Source organism: Nannobrachium achirus (assembly GCF_963921795.1).
Source record: "Nannobrachium achirus genome assembly, chromosome: 24".
NCBI lineage: Eukaryota > Metazoa > Chordata > Actinopteri > Myctophiformes > Myctophidae > Nannobrachium > Nannobrachium achirus.
In genome coordinates this window covers 29,986,106-30,010,098 of record NC_137831.1, presented here as the reverse complement: position 1 = coordinate 30,010,098, position 23,993 = coordinate 29,986,106, and the positions used below count along the sequence as shown (strand labels likewise).

The 23,993-nt window shown below is 43.3% G+C and overlaps 1 protein-coding gene across 1 annotated transcript in view; it reads right to left on the bottom strand.

The window, feature by feature from the left end:
- Positions 1-23,993, bottom strand: part of LOC308279970 (interleukin-1 receptor accessory protein-like 1) — a gene marked incomplete at both ends in the record, with an annotated part of 729,472 nt that overhangs the window by 54,833 nt on the left and 650,646 nt on the right. Inside the window, 2 exons of the mRNA XM_080720201.1 lie at positions 6,151-6,296; positions 21,934-22,066. Coding sequence (XP_080576327.1) covers positions 6,151-6,296; positions 21,934-22,066 — 279 coding nt within the window. The remainder of the gene's footprint in view (positions 1-6,150; positions 6,297-21,933; positions 22,067-23,993) is intronic.

The window sequence follows — 23,993 nt, the reverse complement described above, 5'->3', positions numbered from 1 at the left end:
TCTATCTGTTCTGGTTATTATGTTGTTAAATTACAGTAAAATAACTACAAATGCAAAATTTAACAAAAATGGTCACTTAACAAGGCATTATAATTATATTCTTCACACTTGTATTCTCCCCATCTTGACAAATGGTATATGCCAAGGTTCCGCAAGTCAGATGCACAGGTGCAATTCATTATTGTTAATTGTGGCATGTTAACTAACATGCACTTGAACAACCAATCCAGGCTGCCATATCCAGCCCAAGAAACTGTAGAAACGGGGGGAAAATAGAATGTACTTCTTAAAATAAATGTAAGGTATGCTAAGGTATGGCAACATGACTGGTGTCTTGCACGTGAGTGAAGCCAGTCGTGTTGCCATACCTTAGCTTTTTCTGAACTGACGCCACTGAAAGGGGGTAGCAGGGGGGTAAATGGCAAAGTACAATTATGGAGAAGTATGGGGGGCATGGTTTACATTTTTGCCACTATAAATATATTTGTCCACCAAATCCCTGTCCCCCCCCCCCCCCCTTTTCCCCCCTCCCACTTAGATGATTGAAAACATTTTGATGGCCAAACCTGGAGGAGAAAGGATCATTACAGAGTGTCAGAATCCCCTTCAGTGAGGAATGCCAGCTAAGCACAGAAACCCAGTGTCGTGAGGCCATCACACTGATGAAGCATACAACTGATGAAGCAATCGTCAAGAAGATGAAACAGACCTTCACCCATCGCCAAGCAATGGTTCATGACTCAGTGAAGTCCTCTGAAATATTCATCACCTTTCCAAGATTTCTTGACATTGCAGGAATGGTATGTCGCTCTGAAACTGTCTTGCTATAAAGTCGAACTGACATGATAAATGGACTTTAAACAGATCACATCCCTGGTCATAAGGTGAACCTATTATTAAATGTATGCCATTGTCCTCTGTATTCCATTTTGTCTGCAGATGGAGCAGAATTTCAGTCTGATTTTTGGTGATGCCATCGCTGCAAAGTTCTGGAACAGTGGCCTACTCGCTACAGGCAGAAAGTCCGTAAACAAAGCCATGGCCTCTCCCAGGCAGGCGACCTTGAAGATCTGCTTCATAAAGCTGAATCCCAACAGGACAACTGAATAATGGTATGCTGGAATTAAAGGACTAATACTAATGGAAGAGGGAATTGGTTTTGAAACCAAAATGTAAAGATTTTAGTAAAAAAAAAAATCCTCCCCCTGTATTTTCAGGATGGAACAGTGAGATGTCCTCCAACTTGCCTTATCCACCTCATGCCACCCTCACCTCAAGGCTGCAACAAGAGACCAGGGAAGCTCTCAGCCCGACAAGCCATTGACCACCTTGTGAAGTTCATCTAGGTAAGGTTATAGTTCAATTAAAGTTTAAGATGGCTCACTGTTCTGTCCCTAACATTCACCCTTAAAACTATACTTTTGTGAAATCATGCGATGACCATGCTCATATAATCAGCGACTGCCCTGTGATAATTGTCTGCTTTTGCCCCCCTATCCCCCTTTAGCAAAGTAAAGATAATGCAGAATGTTGTTATGGTTGCATGTTGTGGCAAGAAGTGATTCTGGTGGCTATCCTATAAAGATGGGGCTCTAAACTGCAAACAGATTAATTGTAATAGCATGACTAATGAAGTTCTCTTGTCACAGACTGGGACCAGTGTCGAGGGGCATCTGGACAGCATCACCGAGAGTCGTCAACCCTATCTGACAAACGTGCATTCCCGTGTAAGTCACCAGACTCTCCTAACCCTCTTTCGACACGCTTTTTTAAAACTCATTTTGTCTTTGCTACCTCATACAACCAGAATCTGGCCAATGTCTACCACTTTTTGCAAATCGCTGTTTACCAGATTGAGGCTGCTACCACCAAGGTCAATCCCAGGGTCAAAGAAATGAGTGCTTGGATGCTGCACTGATTATTATTTTTTATTTCGTTTTTATCTTTATTTATTTAATACTTTTGAGATGATATTGTCTCCTACCGGTTGGGTCCCCTACCAGAGACTCCCGGCTCTTGATTCTGCACTGATTTTTGATACATTTGTAATAGTTTTGAGGGTTGTGATGCTAAACTGAGAAGATTTATTTTGAGGGCTCTGATGCTGCACTGAATTTTAATACTGAAAAGTATATTGTTATTTGAGTGCTCTGGTGATGCACTGATTTGATACTGAGATGTTTTATCTGCCACTTTAAGTTCAGCCACTGTTGCAGCGCTGCAACAGTGGCTGAACTTAAAGTGGCAGATGTAGGCCGAAACGATCATTAACTTTGTGGTTATTTTGATTGAAGAGATTGTGTCTCAGGGTTTAATGTAACATTGTATCTTTTTCTCCCCTACTGACTGAGAGAAGTTTCGAACATCACTGGCGTGGAGAAAACATGTTGACTGTGCTTTATAGCTAATTTCATCTTCTCTGTCTGCAGACTATGTCTTACGGTATGGCACCGAAGCTGGATGGAAGGCGGTGTCCGTGGAAAAAACTGGTCGGACAACGCAGAGACGATTCACAGCAAGGGGAAGAACAGCCTGCTCTTCCTGAGAAGACAAGATCGTTTGGTGTGTGCCACAGGATGCAACACATGTTCTACCAATCTGTTATGGCAAGTGTTTTTTTTTTTTTTTTTTAATGACGTGCTGCCTCCAACCTCAACAGACTGGTGAGGAAGGCCGGGTTCTCCTTGCAGGGGTGGATGAAGTGGCCAGGGTGCGAACGGCTGGATACAATCTTGAAGAACTCCTCCCACCTTGAGATTCGCGTATACCGGAGTAAGAGAGGAAACTATAGATTCATCTACCCTGGAGGGGGACGTGAGAGACTGGGAAAATCTTTTGTGTCTGTTGTTCTCACATTTTACAATGAGACAACGGTCGTTTGGTAAGGACAACTGTAACTTAACTGCAGTAATAGAACTTTGTTTTTTACTGGGAGCACATGTCACTTCTGCTTTTTGCACTTTTCACACTTATGTAGCAGTTATGGACACATTTGATTAGGGTCACTTTTTCTTATTTGGCACTGAATTCATGAGTAGTAAGAAGAGTAACTGAAGTTTTTTGTTAAAGGGCAAGACCACTTTGGTCGAAGTGTGGGTTGTATAACTAACTATATTATTATATATCAATTTCTTGTTCAGAGTTAACAGCAAGGTAAATACACAACCCAAACCTCTTCCGAAGTAGTCTTGTCCTTAAAAGTCTTGTACTGTTAAAAGCACTTCATCCTCTGCCACCTTACAGAAATAAAGTTTTATTGAAGGAAATTATTGTATTGTTTTTTTTATCAAAATAGCTGCATGTATACTGTATCTCATTTACAGCTCCAAGTGAGAAGAAGGTTCTGGGTAATTAGATCTCAATTATTGCTCATTACTGGCTCAAAGAAAGAATATGGGAGACAGTTAAGAGACTTAAACTAGCCATTAGAGAGCTCTCACCTAGGTCTCATTTATTGCTCGCTAGTAGCTCCGTTCTGTCTGGATGAGCTAAACATGAGCAGCATTGTTTTTCTCTGGAGTTCTCATCTGTTTCTCTTATACTTCTCAAACACTGCTTAGGGTCATCTCAACTAAGCCTCATAGATGGCTTGTTGGATTCGGTTGGATGTCTGGGTTCATTTTCTCATTAGCTTCTTATGAGCCATAGATGTGATTCTCCTAGTATTGTCTCTAGGAGAAAGAGAAAGAAATAAATGAGCACAGAATTGAGACGAATATGAGAATTCTCATGTTTGTCTCGAAGAAGACGATAAGCAACAGATAAGCAACACATATTAAGCTATGGGGGTTCTCAAACGTTTTCATGTGAAGGACCCCCAAACTGATATGTATTTGGCCACGGACCCCCATCTCAAAATATCTAGTTCCAGGGACCACCCAGAAGCAAAATTTGAGTTACAAACGTTACAAACGTTCAAATAGCAGATCTACAAGCTCACAGCGTGGCACTCGGTGCCGCGCTGTGAGCTTGTATATCTGCTATTTTTCAATAGTTAAAGCATTCAATAATTCTAGGCCTAAAGATAAAGTTCTCATTTTGATCATAAGACTTGACATTACTGAATGTCAGGTCTTCAGGTTTTCTTCGGAATATTTATGACACTGATTTACTACGACACTAGTATATTGCGCATTATGAGTCCAACGGGGGCAGACCTCCATTCAGAAACACCCCCACTTAGAAACATCCCCGTTCAGAAATACCCCCACTGAGGTTATGGAGATGTGTAACCGAGTCCAACTAGTAGTGGTTCTCAAATGCTTTGTTTACCAGCTAGGACCCCCTTAACTCTGAGAGTGTACAACTGGAACCAAATGGATCCGTAAGTGTAAAACTAAGGGTCCATTTGGTTCCAGTTGTACACTGTCAGGGAGCTTTTCTTCAAAGAAGAACGAAGAAGAACGAACCACGGTTCCAAGAAAGTTGAGCGGCACTGGTTCTTGAACCAAGGTTCTTTTGGTGGAAAAAGGCCCCTTAAGGTGGTTGCACACTGCTGCGTTTTTCGGGCCGAATATCGGAGTGAATTTCGGAGCACGCAAATAAAAAAATCAAACTCACGTTATGTCAGTCACGTTTGCACACTGCCGCCCGTTTCACGCACCACTTGGTCCCTTGCTCTCTCTATCTTTCTCTCTCTCCTTGCCCTGAAAAACGCATTTCGCAACGAAAAACGCAGCAGTGTGCAACCACCTTTAGAGTTACAGACCTGTGATGGTCATTCAGGGCTGTCTCTTTATGTGTTTCTGGTAATATTATTGTCTTCTCATTTTGCGTGTCCGTGGCACAAATAGAAATTTAAGAAAAAATGTCCACCACAAGCCAACGTGGCAACGACACCTGCGCTGCGAATAATTTGAGTCGCCGGATCCATGCACCTTGTACTGTACCTTCCAACAGCTCAATCACCGGCTGCGGGAGGGAGCACTGGCACCGGTCTGTTCTCAAAGCATTAAAGGCCACGCCACGGCGGTATTAAATGACAAGTGTTTCGCCGGCGGAGACGACGAAAAAGAGACACCTTTATTGAACACGGTATTGATCAAAGTCCTTGCACTCACCCCACCTTTCGCTACTACGATTCACTTTTACAGCACGGCCGCTGATCAAATGAATGAACTTCTGCACTCAACACAGCATACTCAAGCCTCCTATTTAGTCTCGGCTTCAAAGAGGGGGGGAGGGGGGGAAGCTGTCGCAAGATTCACTCGGGTTGAATTCAGCCGCCAACAGTTTTGTTTCGCGATTCATACAGAGCAAGGTCCTACTTCAAGGTCTGACTTCAAGGTCCATTAATGCGCCTCTGAATACTCAAATAGGTGCATATTCTGGATCCGTGCAGAACATTTATGGAGGAGCGACGCCTGTGTTGCGTGAGATGCATCTGCGAAAAATGCATGTGTACGTTATACTGTAGGCTACATTACACAGCATACAGTTCATTATGCATCGGGATTTGTGTGTGTGTGTGTGTGTGTGTGTGTGTGTGTGTGTGTGTGTGTGTGTGTGTGTGTGTGTGTGTGTGTGTGTGTGGGTGTGTGTGGGTGTGTGTGTGCGTCCACATGTAGGCTTAGAAATTATGAAACAAAATTCAGGTTGGCATTAGGAATTTAGAGGTTTGATTTAGAGGTTATAGTAGGTTTAGAGGTTTGGTTAGAGGGTCGAATTGTAGTCATGCCTGATTTGACTTAGTTGTGTGCGGCCGGGTATATAGTGAAAAGTAAGTATATTGCTGTTGATGTACTGACATATTATCTTGTTTATTATTGTGATGTTTTATCTGCTTATTGTAAGTCGCTTTGGATTAAAAGCGTCTGCTAAATGCCTAAACTGTAAACTGTAAACTATAAACTGAAATGTGTCAGAGCTGGGTGAATCTTTTTAGTTTTTTTCTTCTTTTTTTACATTTTGATGTCAAAAGAATAGCAAAGTAAGCCATTGGCTTCAGCCCAAACCCTTTGGTCTAACCCATACATTGTGAAAAATGAATACGTTAACATTATTTTATGACCAAAACAAAACTACTACTGCTACTGCTACCACTACCTAAAACAGTCTAGATATAGGGCTATCCCTATCCCTAGCGGTTACGATGTTGCCTCTCCGCTACGGGAGACCCAGGTGATTCAAATCCCGGGCGGCGCCTCTCACCTCTCCTGACCAGCTGGATGTTGGCCTGCCGCCGCCCGTTGCCGTTCTCCACGTAGCAGGAGTAGTTGCCCAGGTCGGCCTCCTCCAGGGACTCGATGACCAGGGAGATGGACACCTCCTGCTCCCCCAGGTGCTCCTTGATGGTCCTACACGGGGAGGAGGGGGGAGGGGGAGTGAGAGAGAGTGTGGGGGGGGGGGGGGGGGGGGGGGACAATGGCATCGTTAGATCATGTAAACCAGTGGTTCTCAACCTTTTCAGGCCCCAAAATAATGAGATGTTAACAACTTGTGAGCTTGTAGATCTGCTGTTTTCACTAGTTTGGTTGCAAGCAGCATTGTGATCTACAAGCTCACAATGTGTTGCGATGCGATTTTACACATTCTGAACTTGTTAAATGGGACATTGCGCACAATGACTACTTTTACTGTTGGTACATTTTGATACCAATACTTTAGTACATTTAGAATTCCAGACTTTCTGCTTTACTTACTTTACTTAGAGTATTTCTACATTGCACTATATTGATACTTTTACTCAAGTAAAAGGTTTTAATTATTTTTCCACCACTGCAATCACCACAGTTTCACAGCGGGCATCCATAATGTCAGGACCGAACAAATGTGAAAAAAAGATCACAACTTCTGTTCCTGTGCGCGGTGGCATTAAATAATGACCAGAGAAGGGCTTTTTGCATTACATTACATGCATGACATCACAGTGAAGTTTACCTTTGCCCTTTTGGGTTCTAAAATGGCCTCAATTAATATTTTCATCCTATTAGCCGCGTGTGTCGGATATAATGAAATTCCCTCCAGGCGTTCCCTGCGATATCGCGTTCATGATAATGGGATGGGACGTAAGGTCATAGTGACCTTGAACTTTTGACTGCCAAAATCTTCACTTCATCATTTTATAATCAATATTTGAGTGCAATTGTCATAATTAGTGTATGATTTCTAGAGTTATGTAAAAAAAAAAGCGGTTTGGCTTGGTCAAAGTGTCCTTGAGCAAGAACTGCGGCGTCTTGAAGTGTGTGAATGTAGTGCACAGTAAAGCATTTGGATAATGGTGCAATGTAAATTCACTATTCACCATTTCATAGTGACCTTGGAATTTGACCATCAAAATCGAATCAGTTCGTCCTCGTGTCCAAGCGGACGTTTGTGGCAAATTTGAATAAATTCCCTGGAGACATTATCTGGGATATCACATTCATGAGGATGGGACGGATTGGATGTATGGATATACGTGTGCAGCATTGTGCCACTTAAACAATGCCTCAAGCCATGGCTGTCGACAGAGGAGTCATAAGAAATCAACCTGAAAATATCTTACAAAAATATAAATTCCAGTCTTCATTTATGTTTTCCTTTCTCAGGGCTACCATGGCTTTTGGTCAAGGCAGTGATTTTCAACCTTTTACATTTCAATGACCTCAGTTTGGTAAGCATTAGGCCACGGATCCCCATTCGATACTCATCTTTAATCCCCGGGACCCCCAATCAGGGACGTGCTGGCCATTGTGAAAAGCGGGAAAACTCCCGAACGGCCGGTTCATTCTCGGCCGGTCCAGGCCGGGCCATTAGGAAAAAATTAAACTGTTTGCACAAAAGTAAAAATTAAACTGTTTGCACAAAAGTAGTGAAAACAGCCGATCTACAAGCACACAACGCCTCGCGGTGTGCGAGGCGTTGTGTGCTTGTAGATCGGCTGTTTTCACTAGTTTAAATAGTTTTTTAAATGATAAATACAAAACAAACGGTTTTGGACTTACAAGGTTTCCACCCAACAACAACGAAATATAGGCCTAATTCATGTAATTGGCCCACTGGCTTGTCACTTGTCATGATCTGAAATGGCAAATCTTTGAGTAGCAGCAACGCTATAGAGAGAGATCTCTCTCTATAGCACGTAATGAGGGCCTCTCCAACTCTTTTTCCCGGGCCCCCAATCTACACAGTAACATTTTACTCTCAAGAGTTACAGACCCATAACAGGCCTTTTTTGGACCCCTGCTGGTCCACGGTCCAAACGTTGAGAACCAGTGAATATAGGGGGCATAGCAGAATGCCAAGAAATGGCCATTCATTTCCCCCATAGATTTACTTAGAAGAAAGGTCCTCTTGCACACCTACAGGTGCATCGATCGGAACAGTGAACTAGATGAGGAAAGGAGTCCCGCACACGGTCTTAACTTACAAAAACTTGAATAAGCAACACTTAACTTTAATCAGACCTGCAGGCATATAACTTGTCTAGGGAGGGATTTATACAAATATTTACATCAATTATTATTTCAAGCCTAGCATCAAGCCATCCATGATCCTGGTGAATCATGAGCATAACATTTTGTTAAAAAATTATATTTGAATATTAATGATATGATATACAACAGTTAATAATACCCCTTGTTTAGCTGTTTTATTTTTTTTATTTTCACAGAATCAAAGGTTTTATGGTCATGTTTCACCAGGATCCTGGATGGCTTGATTCTATAGGCTTAAACTAATTTATATTGATATTTTTAAATGGCATCAGTAAGCTACGGCCAATGCTATGCCCCATAAGCATAAGGGCACACGAGGACAAGCCTTGACTGTAACGACGACCGACATCTTCTTGTCACACACAGTGACATGACTCAGACTGGATGCGGGTCTTGACGCACATCCGCTGTGACACGCTGGCACGGCAAAAAATACGGCAACTGTCACATACGATGCCGCTGCACAACGTGTAATGTCATGAGTCACAAACAAAAAGGCTAGTGGTGTAAAGTAACTAAGTACATTTATTGAAGTACTGTACTTAAGTACAATTTAACGTCGTTTTACTTGTGTAAAGGCCCATTCCCACTGGAAAGGCCCATTCCCACTGGACCAGATAACAGATAAAAAATCTCTTTCTCCAGATATTTTTCTATTCAAAGTGGATGGTAGATACAGATAAAAAAGAATATCTACCACAGATAAAAGTATCTGTGGCAAATATCTGTGGTAGATATTTTTTTTATCTGTATGTACCATCCACTTTCAATGGAAAAATATCTGGAGAAAGAGATTTTTGTATCTGTTATCTGGCCCAGTGGGCCTAAAGTCCAGTTTTCAGTACTTTTATTCCACTACATCTCAGTCTCAGAGGCAAATGTTGCACTTTAAGTATGATTTTGATACCAATACTTTTGTACTTTTACTCAAGTAAACTTTGAATTCCGGACTTACTTGTAACAAGAGTATTTCTACATTGCAGTGCATTGCATTAAAGTAAACCAAATGTGAGTACTTTTTCCACCACTGCTTACTGGATGAACCCACTCTGGGTTGAAACAACAGAAGGCGGACAAGAAAACACTATTATTTTTACGTTGTGGTGCGGTATTTGATCTGATGTCTGGTGCTCCTAAGAGCTTTGAACGACTCGTTTAAATATTTAACGAGTGCCGTTTAGATGATTATTACCAATGCGTTTTAAAGCGTTTTTCCCCTTCACCACACACCTTGCGGGGGAATCGTTTTATTTTTTATTTTTTATTTTTTACATTTGGCACCAAGTTCGCCCAAAATGGCCTCTTTCACACAATTGCCAACATTCATCACGGAAAATAAGACTGCAATTAGCTCCAGCTTGAGGCTGTTATGCCCCTTGGTCCCATGGTTTCACCAAGGGGGGCTGGAATACTAACAGTCCATTTTAGGAAAAAAAAAAAAAAAAGAAGAATAAAAAGCCAACGGTGCAAAACTTTACGAGTATTCGTTCAACAACTTGGATAAAAAAAGTGCTTCGGTGAAAACTCCCCCCAAAAAAGCACTTCTTGACCAGATCCTCAGCTCGAGGTGCATTCGTTCTTTTTAATGACGAGTGGGTAAGCGTATAAAGCCCTACTTGTACATCGTCAACATTATTTCTTTCCAACTTTTATGCTCCTCGAATAAAAAAAGCCACCGGAAGTCAGCCTGTTTAACAATGTCGTCCTGGATGAAAAGGCTTTTTTGAGCCTCGTTAGAATGTGTGCTACTTTAGACGGAAGCTTCTGCTGTGGCGTTGGACCTCCTTCGCCCGGTTTTGGTAAACAAGAGACTGCTTTCACGTCCTTTACCTTCTGCGTACGCACAGGAACTCTTTGAACCTTCAGCGAGCCACGCGGAAACGGCCACCGCGCTAATGGCAACGAGCTAATGGTCGCTCACCAAGCGACACGCTGGAGAGGCCTGGGCACAAGGACTATCTCAAATCTAAATTCTAAAATAGAGCTGTTGGTGGCGGGGGTATGGGGTGGGGTGGTGTGGTGGGGGAGCTAGCAGGGCTTTGCAGCAGGCAAACTGATAGATTTACACACAAAAAAGCACCCGGCCCCCCTGCCCGGGTGCCTTTACAAAAGCAGACATGATGAATAGGGAAATAATGGTCTCTTTTAAGGTTACTTAGTGGTATATCACAGCTGTTGAAATAAACTCCTATGTAATGATGCATGGGGCCAATAATAAAAGGGGGAAAAAAGAAGAAAAAAGGTACAAACTCGGTTGTTCATCTCTCCCATTTGCCACAGGAGCTTTGGAACTCTCTCTCACGCACACGCGCGCACAGGCACGCACGCACAAAAACAAATCTAATTCCTGTTCCTCAATGAGTAGCCCAAACCATGCAGATTATTAAGTGCGGCGCGGATGAATAATAACCGTATCGCAGCACTTAATCTGCCATAGCAACGCTGTTTGCTCTTAAAACACTGCGCGTGCCTTAATTGAGCGCCCGTTATAAGAAAAATAATGGGGGCTATATAGCAGGCTTGCAGCGACAAAACCAAAACCTTTTTTCTCTTCGGCTATTACAATGGGGACGCCATTAGAGGCATTCTGTGGCATGTTTGAGCCGGCTGTTTCGCAGAAACCCAATTACTGCACGAGGTAACACCTTTTGAGACGCGGCGCTGCAGGGGGTGCGGAAACAAACCGCCTCCGTCACCGCTGGCTTCCACGGACCCGCTATTTTTTTGTTTCGCGGGGACATGAAGGTGTCAGGTGCCAGCGTGTGCCTTGTCTGCCTGCGCTAAGCGGTGTGTGTGTGTGTGTGTGTGTGTGTGTGTGTGTGTGTGTGTGTGTGTGTGTGTGTGTGTGTGTGTGCGTGTGCGTGTGCGTGTGCACTTGTATTGCTATGCTCACAATAGGACCTCACAAGAGAAATAGTTGTTTGTATAACAAGTTTGAAACACAGTTTTAGAATAGGTCTAAAATTCTAGATCTACGATTAAGAAGAGTTCAGGTTGGGGTTAGGGATATATAGGCATTAGGCATTTTAAATGTCGGGTATAGGGGTTTGGGGTTGGACTTATGCCAAATTCATAGTTTATTTGTGTGCCGGTGTCGTGCACCGCAAATAGCAGATCTACAAACGCAAGTAGATCGGTGATTTTCGGCTTTAGGATCGGAAACGGTTAAGAAAGGTTTCGCCGCTCTAAAATGTTTATTGCATTCCCAAGCATAGTAACACAAACGTGTGTGCGCATGTGCGTACGTGCGTGCATGCGTGTCTGCGAGGGTCGGGAGAGAGGAATTAATTTCCATTTGGGTGTGAACCCTGCGAGCTCTCGGTAAACCCTGCCATCCTTCTCCATTGTGCGGTCAGCCAGGCAGGGACAGACAGGCAGGGTCCGTGAGGGTGAGATATGGATCTCTGTTGATGGCTTTTTAAAAAGGGGGGGGGTGCGACCCCCCCCCCCCCCCCCCCCCCCCCCTCAGTGCTGGGCACAGCTAAATGGCTGTTGAATAGTGGAGAAATAAGGCCTCATTTACGCTGGCAGTCAAATCCAGCCTGAATCAGATCTGTGTCACATCCAGATTGCCCTATTTTATACCGAGGCAATTTGAAAATAGTCGATCTACAAGCTCACAGCGCGTCACATCGCGGTGTGTTGTGGGCTTATCCACAACTTTCCAACATCCCATCGTGCATTGCGCAGAAGTTGCACGGAGCTTCCGGCGCCGCAGCCGAGTGTGATCTACAAGCTCACAACGGCTGCATCTGCGACGCGACGTGAGCTTGTATGTCTGCTGTTAACCGGAAGTGTGGTGCAAAAAACTCTCCAGTAAATTCCCGCGGAAAGAGGTGGATAGATCTCCTATTTTCAAACATTTTTGCACTTATACTTTTGGTACTACCTGCGGCGGCGTTGCCCGATTACGGGCCGATGTAAACAGAGTCGCGGCCCGGGGCATGGATGGAAAATCAGACCGGGGCTTCGTTGAGGCCTCCGATTAATTAATTCATTTTATTAAATATCCCGGACTAGATCGGGATAGGCACCCCGGAATACGTCGCGCCGCCGACAGTATAGATTGAGTTTTTTTGGGGGGGCTCTAAACTTTATTCTAAACCATTTTCAATGGAATAAATCGTCGGACCATCTAGAATCACTCGTTGGAAAGCGTAGGACGAGCCAGGACCACCCACATCTCTACAAGCAGCTCAGGGTAAGTAAAATAGCAAAAAAAAAAAAAAACATTATATTGGATTGAAAAAAAGCCGAACTTGTCCGGGATAGGCACAAGAAGGGTTAATACAATATAACTAGCACATCTAGCTGCAGTGCTTACTTGGAGTTGGTCTCCGTGAGAAATGCAGACCCTGCTGTATACTGTGGGAAGGACCCGTGTCGCTAGATTCAGCGAGGGAGCACGATGAGCACTTTTTAAACCTATATATGCGTCGGCTATTTGAGGAGTCAACCGTTGGTACTGTGGCTATTTAGTCGCAAATGTTGGTGTCACTCGAGTGTGAATTCAAATGGTGAAACTTTTGTGCCAAAAGCTCCATTTCGTGTAATACATACAGGCAAAGCCCTTCATCGAATAACTCATATTGTACCAAAAATAATTGTGTGGGGGAGGGGTTGCTCCTAGAAAACATGAAAAATACAGTGTGTCATGGGCACACACTCACTACAGGAGACACTATAGCATCGACCCACATCGCAACACAAACACAATGAGAAAATGTGGATGCTTCTTTGTATGCACATTTGCGCACCTCCACCCACTCTCTCACGCACGCACAATGTCTCATTTCCATGATGATTCCCCCCTGCCTTGCCAATTCCATCTAACTTACTAGCTATTCATCCTCCCATTTGTGCTTCACTGTCGAACCACCTGCCTCCAGGGGCGTCACAAGGGGTAGGAAAGTGGGACTGAGTTACTAGGGCCCAAGGTGGTGGAGGGGCCTTAATTATGTTATACTTTAGCTATTGAAAAATAGCAGATATACAAGCTCACAGCGCGGCACCGAGTGCCGCGCTGCGAGCTTGTAGATCTGCTATTTTTGAAAAGTCGTGAAAATGTGTGCAAATCTTTGAATATATGTATTTTTTTAAGCGAACATTTGTAACTCAAATTTTGCTTCTGGGGGGTCCCTGGAACGAAATATTTTGAGGTGGGGGTCCGTGGCCAAATACATATAATTTTGGGGGTCCTTCACATGAAAAGGTTTGAGCTCCACTGACATCGAAACATAGATTTTTTCAAAAAACCTTAGAAGGATTTGAAATATTCAAAGATTTTCGTGATTTTTCAAAAAATAGCAGATCTACAAGCTCGCAGCGCGGCACTCGGTGCCGCGCTGTGAGCTTGTATATCTGCTATTTTTCAATAGTTAAAGCATAGGGGCCCCACAGTGAATCTTTGTACCCGGGGCCCAGAATTTGGTGTGACGCCCCTGCCTGCCTCTCTCTCTCTCTGTCAACAGAGGAACAAATAGCCACAACAGACTTTATTATTATTTTTTTTTTATCACATACATACACCATACATGGGCAACTGGCGGCCCGGGGGCCACATGCGGCCCCCACCTTCACTTAATGCTGCCCTCAGGTTAATAGCGGAATACTGATATATTATTGATTTCAGATGTTACAATTCCAAACATGACCTGCTTTAATTCCGTCAGTCTATATTAGTAGCTTAATGACTAGTATAGTAGTATTAAAATGTATCCTTTTTATGTCCAATGTATTTGTATTTATCTTCATAAAGTTAACATGAGTATATAACTAAATGTGTTTAAAATCAAATCAAAATGTAACATTTCAGGATTCCAATTAAGAAATAACAAAAAATAATTAAGGATTCCAATTCAAAAGAAGCAAAAATAGCCGATCTGCAAGCTCAAAACGCATCGCAGCGCGATGCGTTTTGAGCTTGCAGATCTGCTATTTTTGCTTTTATTGTATGCGATAATGACAAAGTAGGACATAGCAATATGCAATGTGGCCCTCTGGAGTGAAGGTGGAAATATAGTGGCCCTCGCCATCATCAAAGTTGCCCACAAAAATAGCCGATCTGCAAAAATAGCCGATCTGCAAAAATAGCCGATCTGCAAGCTCAAAACGCATCGCAGCGCGATGCGTTTTGAGCTTGCAGATCTGCTATTTTTGCTTTTATTGTATGCGATAATGACAAAGTAGAATGTAGCAATATGCAATGTGGCCCTCTGGAGTGAAGGTGGAAATATAGTGGCCCTCGCCATCATCAAAGTTGCCCACAAAAATAGCCGATCTGCAAAAATAGCCGATCTGCAAAAATAGCCGATCTGCAAGCTCAAAACGCATCGCAGCGCGATGCGTTTTGAGCTTGCAGATCTGCTATTTTTGCTTTTATTGTATGCGATAATGACAAAGTAGAATGTAGCAATATGCAATGTGGCCCTCTGGAGTGAAGGTGGAAATATAGTGGCCCTCGCCATCATCAAAGTTGCCCACAAAAATAGCCGATCTGCAAAAATAGCCGATCTGCAAAAATAGCCGATCTGCAAGCTCAAAACGCATCGCAGCGCGATGCGTTTTGAGCTTGCAGATCTGCTATTTTTGCTTTTATTGTATGCGATAATGACAAAGTAGAATGTAGCAATATGCAATGTGGCCCTCTGGAGTGAAGGTGGAAATATAGTGGCCCTCGCCATCATCAAAGTTGCCCACCCCTGACATACACCTACTACCTGAGGTTGAACAAAGCGCAACCAAGCTAGCACAGTGGTCCTCAACCTTTTCAGGCCGCGACCCCCCAAAATAATCATACATTTTAACTGGGGACCCCCCACCCCGAGGAGCACTAAGAGTTGAGGCATAACATTTTGTATAACACGGTTCTAATGTGAAAATAGCAGTTGCGAGGCATTGTGAGCATCTAAGATCTGCTATTTTCACAACGTCTGCCTCTAATATTTGCCAATTTTGCCAATTTTTAATTTGTCATTTTAGAGGTATTAAAAAGTCATAAGATTGTCACTTTAGAAGTGTGCAGATATGCTCTATACACTTAAACTTTATGTTGGTTTGTTTACTGTTGAGAGAGAAAACAATATTGTACATTAAGTTAATCATCTGGGGACCCCCCCCCCCCCCCAAAAAAAAAAAATAATAATAATAATTTGGGAACCCCCAGGTTGAGAACCCCTGCGCTAGCACAGCATGGCTCTGCAGGAGTCTATAGACTGTTTTCCTCTTCTGTAGAGGGAGCCGCCGCCAATGCTGCGGTGTAAACAATAGTGTAAAGTAACTAGGAGCCTACAATTGACTAAAGTACTGTACTTAACAGTTCTACTGCCAGATTTATTATTTATTTATTGAGGCTGGTGCAAGCAAAAAGCAGCTTACCTTTGCAATGTTATAGAAAAATATCTATTCATTATTTGTAAACGATTTATTTTTATTTATTATATGTGTACTTTAGCCAATCTGGCGGCAGAGGGCAGCCTTATGCAAAGAATAGGTGTGAATTGGGCCGCTCCGCTTGCCGTCGTTCAGAGCATAGAAATGCATAATCTAGATCAGGTCCACAGAGAACTGCCAGGAAGTGAATTGGACATCATTGATGTTTACGTGTGGTGGGGATTTGAAAGCAGCATTACGGGAGATGTTTTTACTGTACACACCCGCGCGACCCCTCATCAGTTTACAGTCATCAGACAAGGTAAAATAACGAGCGGCCGTATTGGCAACGAGCTGGGTTCAAAATTGGGGCAAACGGGAACGTCCGAAGCGGTAAAAGAGTTAAGTACAATTTTGAGTATTGTACCTTACTTGAGTATTTGTTATTTTCAATTATTTTACTTCTGCACCACCACTGGCTGCTGTTTACACCGCAGCAATGGCAATAACAGAACAAACCCTATAACAATTTGATGAAAGGGTTTACCAAACTTTTCTCAGTTGCTTCTTGTGTGATTTTTCCTGTAGAATCCATTTCTGCAATATAAAATGTTGTATTGTGCATAATTAATAAGCTCTCTACAGGGGAGTGCTCAGGAAAACGGTCTATACCGCAGCCCAACCTGCCACTGGTGCGCCATAAGGATATTTCAAGAATTTAATGATGAACAATCTATCCATGCCAAACTTTGCACACACACACTCCTTGGCTGCCAAACCACAACCTCCGCCCCTCATTTCTCACATGGACCTCCATGAGCCCGATTCTTGCAAAACACGCAGATCGGTACACAGTATGTCTACACTCATGTCATCAACATGGATCTGTCCCATATAGCGCCACCATCAGGCCGATTTTTACATGCGACCTAACGGAAACTTATCTCCCAATTAGGGAGTCTTACTGGTTTTATTTTATTTTTCCAGCCAGGGCACCCACTCGCTCTACCCAGCGCCGACCCCCACTCTGTGCCCCACCCACCCACCCCCTGTGCTGTGTCCTGTGGGTTCTAATTGGCCTGGTGTCCTTCAGCGCGGAGCACAGTGTCACAGTGCTGTCCCCAACCATGGCCAAACACAGATGTGTGTAAATGCCAGGACCTCCACTTCTCCTGCTCACATCATGCTGCTTAGACTTGACCTTTTCACTAGGAGCCATTTTGTCCACAACTTGCACTGCAAGTTTGTAGGAGCAGAGGGTGGTATATAGTGTAGCTTACAAAGTTTTGACGATACCGATTATTTATTTATTTGATACTGTATACTGTGTAGCCTAGCTGTACTGATGACAGGTTTGTTTTTTACCTAGATTACAAGTCAAGTGGTTTATTGTCGGTATCAGCCAGTAACACGCGGCCCGCGTGTAAGTTAGTCTTCAACGTTTTCAGGCCAAGGACCCCTTAGTTGAGAGAGAGATGAAGCAGGGACCCCCACAACCTTTTCATAGATTCCATATACTGTAGTTTCATTGTTTGACAGCACGATCATCAGTGTTTTTTGGATTCATGTCAATTTGTATTTTTCAGATATTTAACCACTTGAACCGTCAATACTTAATAAACTTGACCTTTAACTCTGTACTTAGTCTGCTCTTTTTCCCCTCTACACCAAACTTCTTTGCTGAAAATAGACGATCTACAAGCTCACAACGCCTCGCGCTGCGAGGCGTTGTGAGCTTGTAGATCTGCTATTGGACACTAGGGTCACTAGGATTCAAATCGTTAATATAAAAAAGGAGGAAAATGTTTCTATCACACAAAGATTTGGAGGACCCCCTGCAGTAACTCTGAGGACCCCCTAGGGGTCCCGGACCCCCTGTTGCAGACATCTTCTCTGAGTCTGAGGCTAGTTTCAGAACATAATGATATGCACGCACAACTCCGCCCCTTCCACCCACAAAAAAAGTAACCTTTGCCACCTTTCGGTATATCAACATCTCGTCTGGCCCATGGAAATTGGAAATGATCCTAAATAGGCTGATGAGTCCTCCTGACTTTCCATTAAGACACAGCGGCATGGCATGCAGGCAAGTTATGTTGTCCAGCAGCAAATGGCATGAATTCCAAACAACAACACGCTCACACATTTTATATTAGCCATTGTCCATTACAGAGACGCATAGACTAAGTTACTTGATCCAACAGCAAATATGAGTGAATACAGTTTTATGGTCTACCTTTCTCTTGAGCTGTGTAGTGTTATATTTCCATTCCAAAAATAACTGTGTGGGCACGTGTATGATAATTTGCCTCATGCATTGTGTATTTTGCGTCGGGAGACAGGAGTGGAATGGCGTCCACCAACACATTCTAACTCCCCAAAAAGGCAGGCTTCAGGTCCAGAGACAAGAAGTGGCATAACACAAACTCATTAAACTCCTATTAAAGGACAGGTTATAATAGCTTTTACTTCCAATCAGGGACGTGTAGAGAAGAGGCAGGGCCTGAAATATCTAAAAGGACTTGGAGGTCGGCTATTTTCAGTACTTGATATACCACACAGAACTAAGCATAAAAAAGGCAGTGTGCTGTACGACATGGATGTCTACACAGAGAGGGCAATTCTTTCAACAGAAGATGCTGCATTCAAGTTCAGGACAGTTTGGAAAAGGCAATTCTCTTGAATGCTGCCTTCAGGTAAGGCATGGAAAGAGGGGCATTTGCAATTCTTTCACCAAAGCGAAAACTGAATTGCTGGTCTGGAGAGGGCACTTTTTATAGATGGGTAAAAGGGCAGGGGCTCAAGGCCCCTTTCATGCCTACGTGTGCACGTGCCTGTTTCCAATTATTTGGGGGCCCGTTGCTCCAACGTATTTCTAACACAGACTAACACTTCCCTGCTGTAACTTATTTCTAACACAGACTAACACTACCTTCTGTAACTTAGTTCTAACACAGACTAAAGCCCTTTGCACACAGGACAGTTGCGTTTTGTTTTTGTTTTCGTTTGCTGCATGAATAAAACACATTGGATTTGGTGTGCAATGCTGTGCGGAATCGGCGCTGCGGATCCAAAAAGGAGTCATAAAAGGAGTGATGAGTTTTTTACCGCATGCGACAAGGCGCACGAATCGAACTGGGTTCGATCGAGAAAAAAAACGCACGGCCGCAGCCACTCGTCGCACGGCTAATTCGGAGCCGGTGTGCATAAGGTCATAGAGAATCATTGATTGATTGATTGATTGATTGATTGAACACTTATTCTGTAACTTATTTCTAACACAGACTAACACTTCCTTCTGTAACTTATTTCTAACACAGACTAACACTTCCCAGCCGTGAACTTGCTGCTAATTGTGGCAGTTTGTAGACTCTGCGGGTGTTCCTAATTCATCAGATGCCTGTGGCAGCTCTTAAAACAGACCACCTGCAGCACTTTGAGATGGCCCATCCAAAGACTTCAAATTGGTCGTCGGTGTTCGGGTGGAAACCTTGCATGTCCAAAATAGTTGATACGTTTGTGCAACACTCTTGTATGACAAAGTATGGGCATTCATTTAGTCTACAAAAAATTAAAAAATAAACCTAAAAAAGGTTGAAAAATGGAGATACAAGGTTTCTGCCCGACAGCAACAAAGTGCTTCTTCCTTATTTTGTGCTTTTGAAGATTTCTGTGTGGTGCTTTTTTCTTTCTTCCTTTTTTTTTTTTTTTTGGGGGGAAGGAATTCGCGTGATGTTTTCCAAAGTTCATTTAACTCTTCTTTTTTTCCAGCTTATTTTCTTTCTCTTTCTGTTTCGGTAGTTTAGAGAGAAACAGAAAGAAAGTGAAGGCTCTTTTTATGTTTGTACGGGGCGTGCCATTACACCACGCAGTTTTCCCATTTTGTTCCCATTCTTTTGTGTGACGTTTTTGTTACACTTTTGTTACACTTTCCTTTGTATCTACAGACTCAGGATGGGTAGTTGGTTTGGCATATCTTTGCAGACAGACCTCTGCCTGTCACCCTAATTTATGCTCTGAGCTTGTACACCTGTTATTTTAACCATTTCTGAAGCAATTGGTTTTCTCTAAGCTTCTACTTTTTTGTCATGTCGCAGATCATATTTTGTATTTTTTGAAAATGCCAATTCTTAAAGGTGATACACCATGCATTTAAAAAGTATTTATGTCATATTGTTTATGTCCCAAAAACGTTTTTCAAAAGGTTTGAGGCTAAATTACCACTCCTGAATAGAGAGCCTCTCTCATTTTTGAATGGCTCTCAGAGCATTTCAGCTGCAGTACCACCTTTGGCCTGAACTGCGCCACCCCCCCCCCCGTCACAATCGGCAGATGACGTCACAATCGGCAGCAAATCTGAACAGCCTGTTTTGAGAACCCGTGGGATACTTTTAACCTTCACCTTCTCAAAACCAGAGAAAGACACAACGGTCAGAAATGGGACTTTGTGAGGATAGAAGGTGCTAGTGGGACCCCAAAAAAAGGTTTTAAAATAGGAAAAGTGAAATTTCATGGTGTATCACCTTTAAAAAAAATAAACTAAAATAAACTGTTATTCGGTTGTAATATTGAGTGAAAAAAGTGAAACTACAGCAATACATTCAAACAGAGCTGCCATGCTGCTGTAAAGCATGCCTATCTGTTTGCATTATTAAACAGCTTATGAAACATTCATATGCATTGTGACATGTGTAGCTGAGCAAAGCCAAGCCTTTGTTTACTGCCAAGGCTGTCGATAAAGCTATTAATGGGGGGGTTTCAATGCCTTCTCAATTGATTTTGCAGGATCATCGTTTGATCTTGACCTCGTTGCAAAACAGTTTGCTTCTCTGAAATATATAGCGGTGGCGTTGTCGGGTTTCCAGCAAAATGCAAAATTATCATGATTGTACAGTAGATTGAGGTTACAATATAGTGATCGAAACATCAAAATACATAATAATACAGTGCACACAGGTTTCTAAATTCGAGTTAACACCCGTACATTACAGGGTCGGCACTTTGTATGTTTTTTTTGTTTGTTTTGCACACGTACGGAGAAGTACGGACTTGGCGCCCAGTGACTATGGGGAGATAGAAAGCACAAGTCAGACTCAATATCAGACCTGTAAGGATTCCTGTAAGTCAGCGGTTCCAAAATATTAATATTAAATATATTTCAACTGGGAACCCACCACCCTGACAAGCACTTGGAATTGTAGGAGTTTTGGCATTACATTAGTTTGACTCCATCTGTTCCATTTGTGTTGCGACACGTTGTGAGCATGTAGATCTGCTATTTTCAAAATGTTGTCCTCTAATATTTGACAATCTGGCCAATGTTTGACCAGAGGTACTAAAAAAGGTCTTGGAAGTCCTTAATGTGTCACTTTAGAAATGTGCAGATACCATTATACTGTATGTTGGTCTGTTTACTGTTGAGTGAGAAACCAATGTTAACCTTAACACTTTGCTAGACGAAATAGAATGGCTTGTTGATAGATTAGCCGTGAAATTTCTATTATTGTATTATGATCTGAGACGTAATATTATGTTTATAAACATGAGCCCGCCACCCCTCCTTCTTGGACGGCGCCGTTGTTTTTTCTTTTTTTCGATCCCCCAGTCGTTTGCTCACCATGAATATCTGGATCTCCATTCGCATAGAGTGGCGGTTTTGGCCGAGGCGTCTTCTCCCCGTGCGTTTAGCGTGCGCGATCCGTGCGCATATAATCCAAGCATATGGTCCAGGTATGACTGAACGGTCGATGTGAGCATTTTGGCTAGCTTAGCCCTTAGCACCCCAGCTATGCTAATGTTATCGTCTAAACAGTAAATGGGTGGCTGCTGGGAAGCCTCTGCAGGGAAAGGACCTGACGTCACTTCCGGTTCATGTCAGAGCAGCCATGAGCTATCGATGGACGAGCGGTGACTAGGGAAGGTTAGACGATCGCTTTTCGGATAAAAATCATTTATTTTGTTTTTAATGACCCAGTACGGTAAAAGACGGCGCGGCTGAGACATCCTTGCTCAGATGTCCGGTATATTCCGGTTTTAATATTAAGGGGCTCCCCGTGGCTTGGAAAGGGTTAAGCTAAAACATCTGGGTCCAGACCCACTGCTGTAAGAGACCCTGAACTGAACCACTGGCAACAACAGGTCTTACTTGATGTCGCTCTCCTGGACCCGCTCTTCGTCCAGGTCTTCGATGAACTTCTCTCCTTTCATCCAGTAGATGAGCGGGCTGACGTCTCCGCTGTATCCGAAGAACGCTCTGCACGTCAGGTTGAGAGGAGTGCCTGTGGGAGACAAGAAACACCGTAAACATACATAAAAAACACACTTTATGAAGTGCTTTTCGAAAACAATGTTACAAAGCGCTTTACAGTGCCAAGATGAAAGCCATGGGGATAAACAACAACAGTCAATTAAAGTTCACAGGTACATACAAACACATACATAAGCGTACATATATTGAAATCAGGGGTAGAGTTGCCGTCTTAGAACACGGAGGGTTCCCAGTTCGATCCCGGGCTACCCCAGAGGGGCGAGTCTTGGGAACTGCCAAGAGAGCCCTACCCGAGGATCTAAGGCTGCACACCGGCTTATGCAGTTCCAGCATATCAAAGATATAGCTGGGAGCCAGGCCTGGCAAGGCTTTAAAAGTCATCAGTAAAATCTTAAGATCTTGTGGTGGTAACGGGGGCGTGATTCAATTGAACCTGTGGTTCCCAAGGAGCCCACCCTCCTTCTTACTCGTCACAAAAGTCACCCACAAATGCACGCTCACGCATGCAAGCTTGCATGTACGCATGCACACACACATACAGATGTACACAAACGTGACGAGTTGTGAGATTGTACATCCGCTGTTTTCGCAATTCTTTAAACTGTTTAGTTTAGTCAACAACGGTCTCTAGAGAGAATGGCAACGTTTTGTTGCGTTCTCACTTGTTATTCTGCGTTCACATGGAAACGCATTATCATTGCAAACACTGTAATGTGCATGTCATGTCGCTAGGTGAGCGTGTCGATATTTCGACATAACATTTGTTCTACGTCTCAGTATTTTGACGCGGGTGAATGTTAACCTGGTGAAATGCTAACCTGCCGACGCTGATGAGTAGCTAACCTGCCAACGATGGTGAATGTTACCCTCTATGCCTAAGCCTAACCCAAACCCTAACCCTAAACTCAGTAGCAAGGAATCTTGTGAAATTAAATGTCGTCAACCAATCATCAAAGACGATGATACACGAAAGAAGAAGTGAGTAGTTAACCTGCCGACGCCCGTAGTCGAAATATTGGGACGTAGAAATAGCGAGATTTCCCCGGTGGCGGTGACGCACAGATATACAAGTGACGCTGTTGTACTTCCTTGTTTATCATGGTAACGTGGCTGCACGTAGTCTGCACATAAGCCATGACATCACACGTATTGGGGTTTCCTGCGTTTCTCCTGTTCAGACGTGAGGCCGAGCGTCTTCAAAGATTTCTACCCTGGAAGAAGGTTTCATTTTGATGCGTTTTCAAACCCCGAAAATGCTGTTGTCGTCTAAACGGATGGCATATGTGAAACTTTATTTTTCTGTTTTCTATAGAAAATGGCGTTGTCTGAAGGTCATTATTCAAAAACTTCAAACCCAAGGGGTCCGGGCCCAAACACTGAATTGAAATAGCCATAACAACCACAGTTCAAATCCCAAAAGCTGCCATCAAATATTAAGTACAGCTAACAAAATCATCTCAGTGGTCCCGACTACACAGGTTAATTTCTTAGTAGACTGTTGCCACATCCAGAACAGCCACAAAACCTTGCACTATACTTCAACAAAAACACACCCGATTGACCCGAAAAACCCAGAATCTCATTACGTTGCTTTTTTTAACATGTCTTGCCGCAGCATTTCAAACGTTTCATCTCATTAGACCAGGAGAGTGAATTCTGTTTCGTGTTTTTTTTTGAGCGGTGGTCACACCGTCTCCATAGCGTGGCCGTGTGTGTATCCGTGTCTGTGTGTCTGTCTGTCTGTCTGTCTGTCTGTCTGTCTGTAGCCTCTGGTGTATGTAGCCTCAGTACCCTGGGTGACCAGAGAGGTGCTGTTGAGTCTAGCCTGGCCTGTGCATCAACTGCAATACACACACACACACACACACACACACACACACACACACACACACACACACACACACACACACACACACACACACACACACACACACACA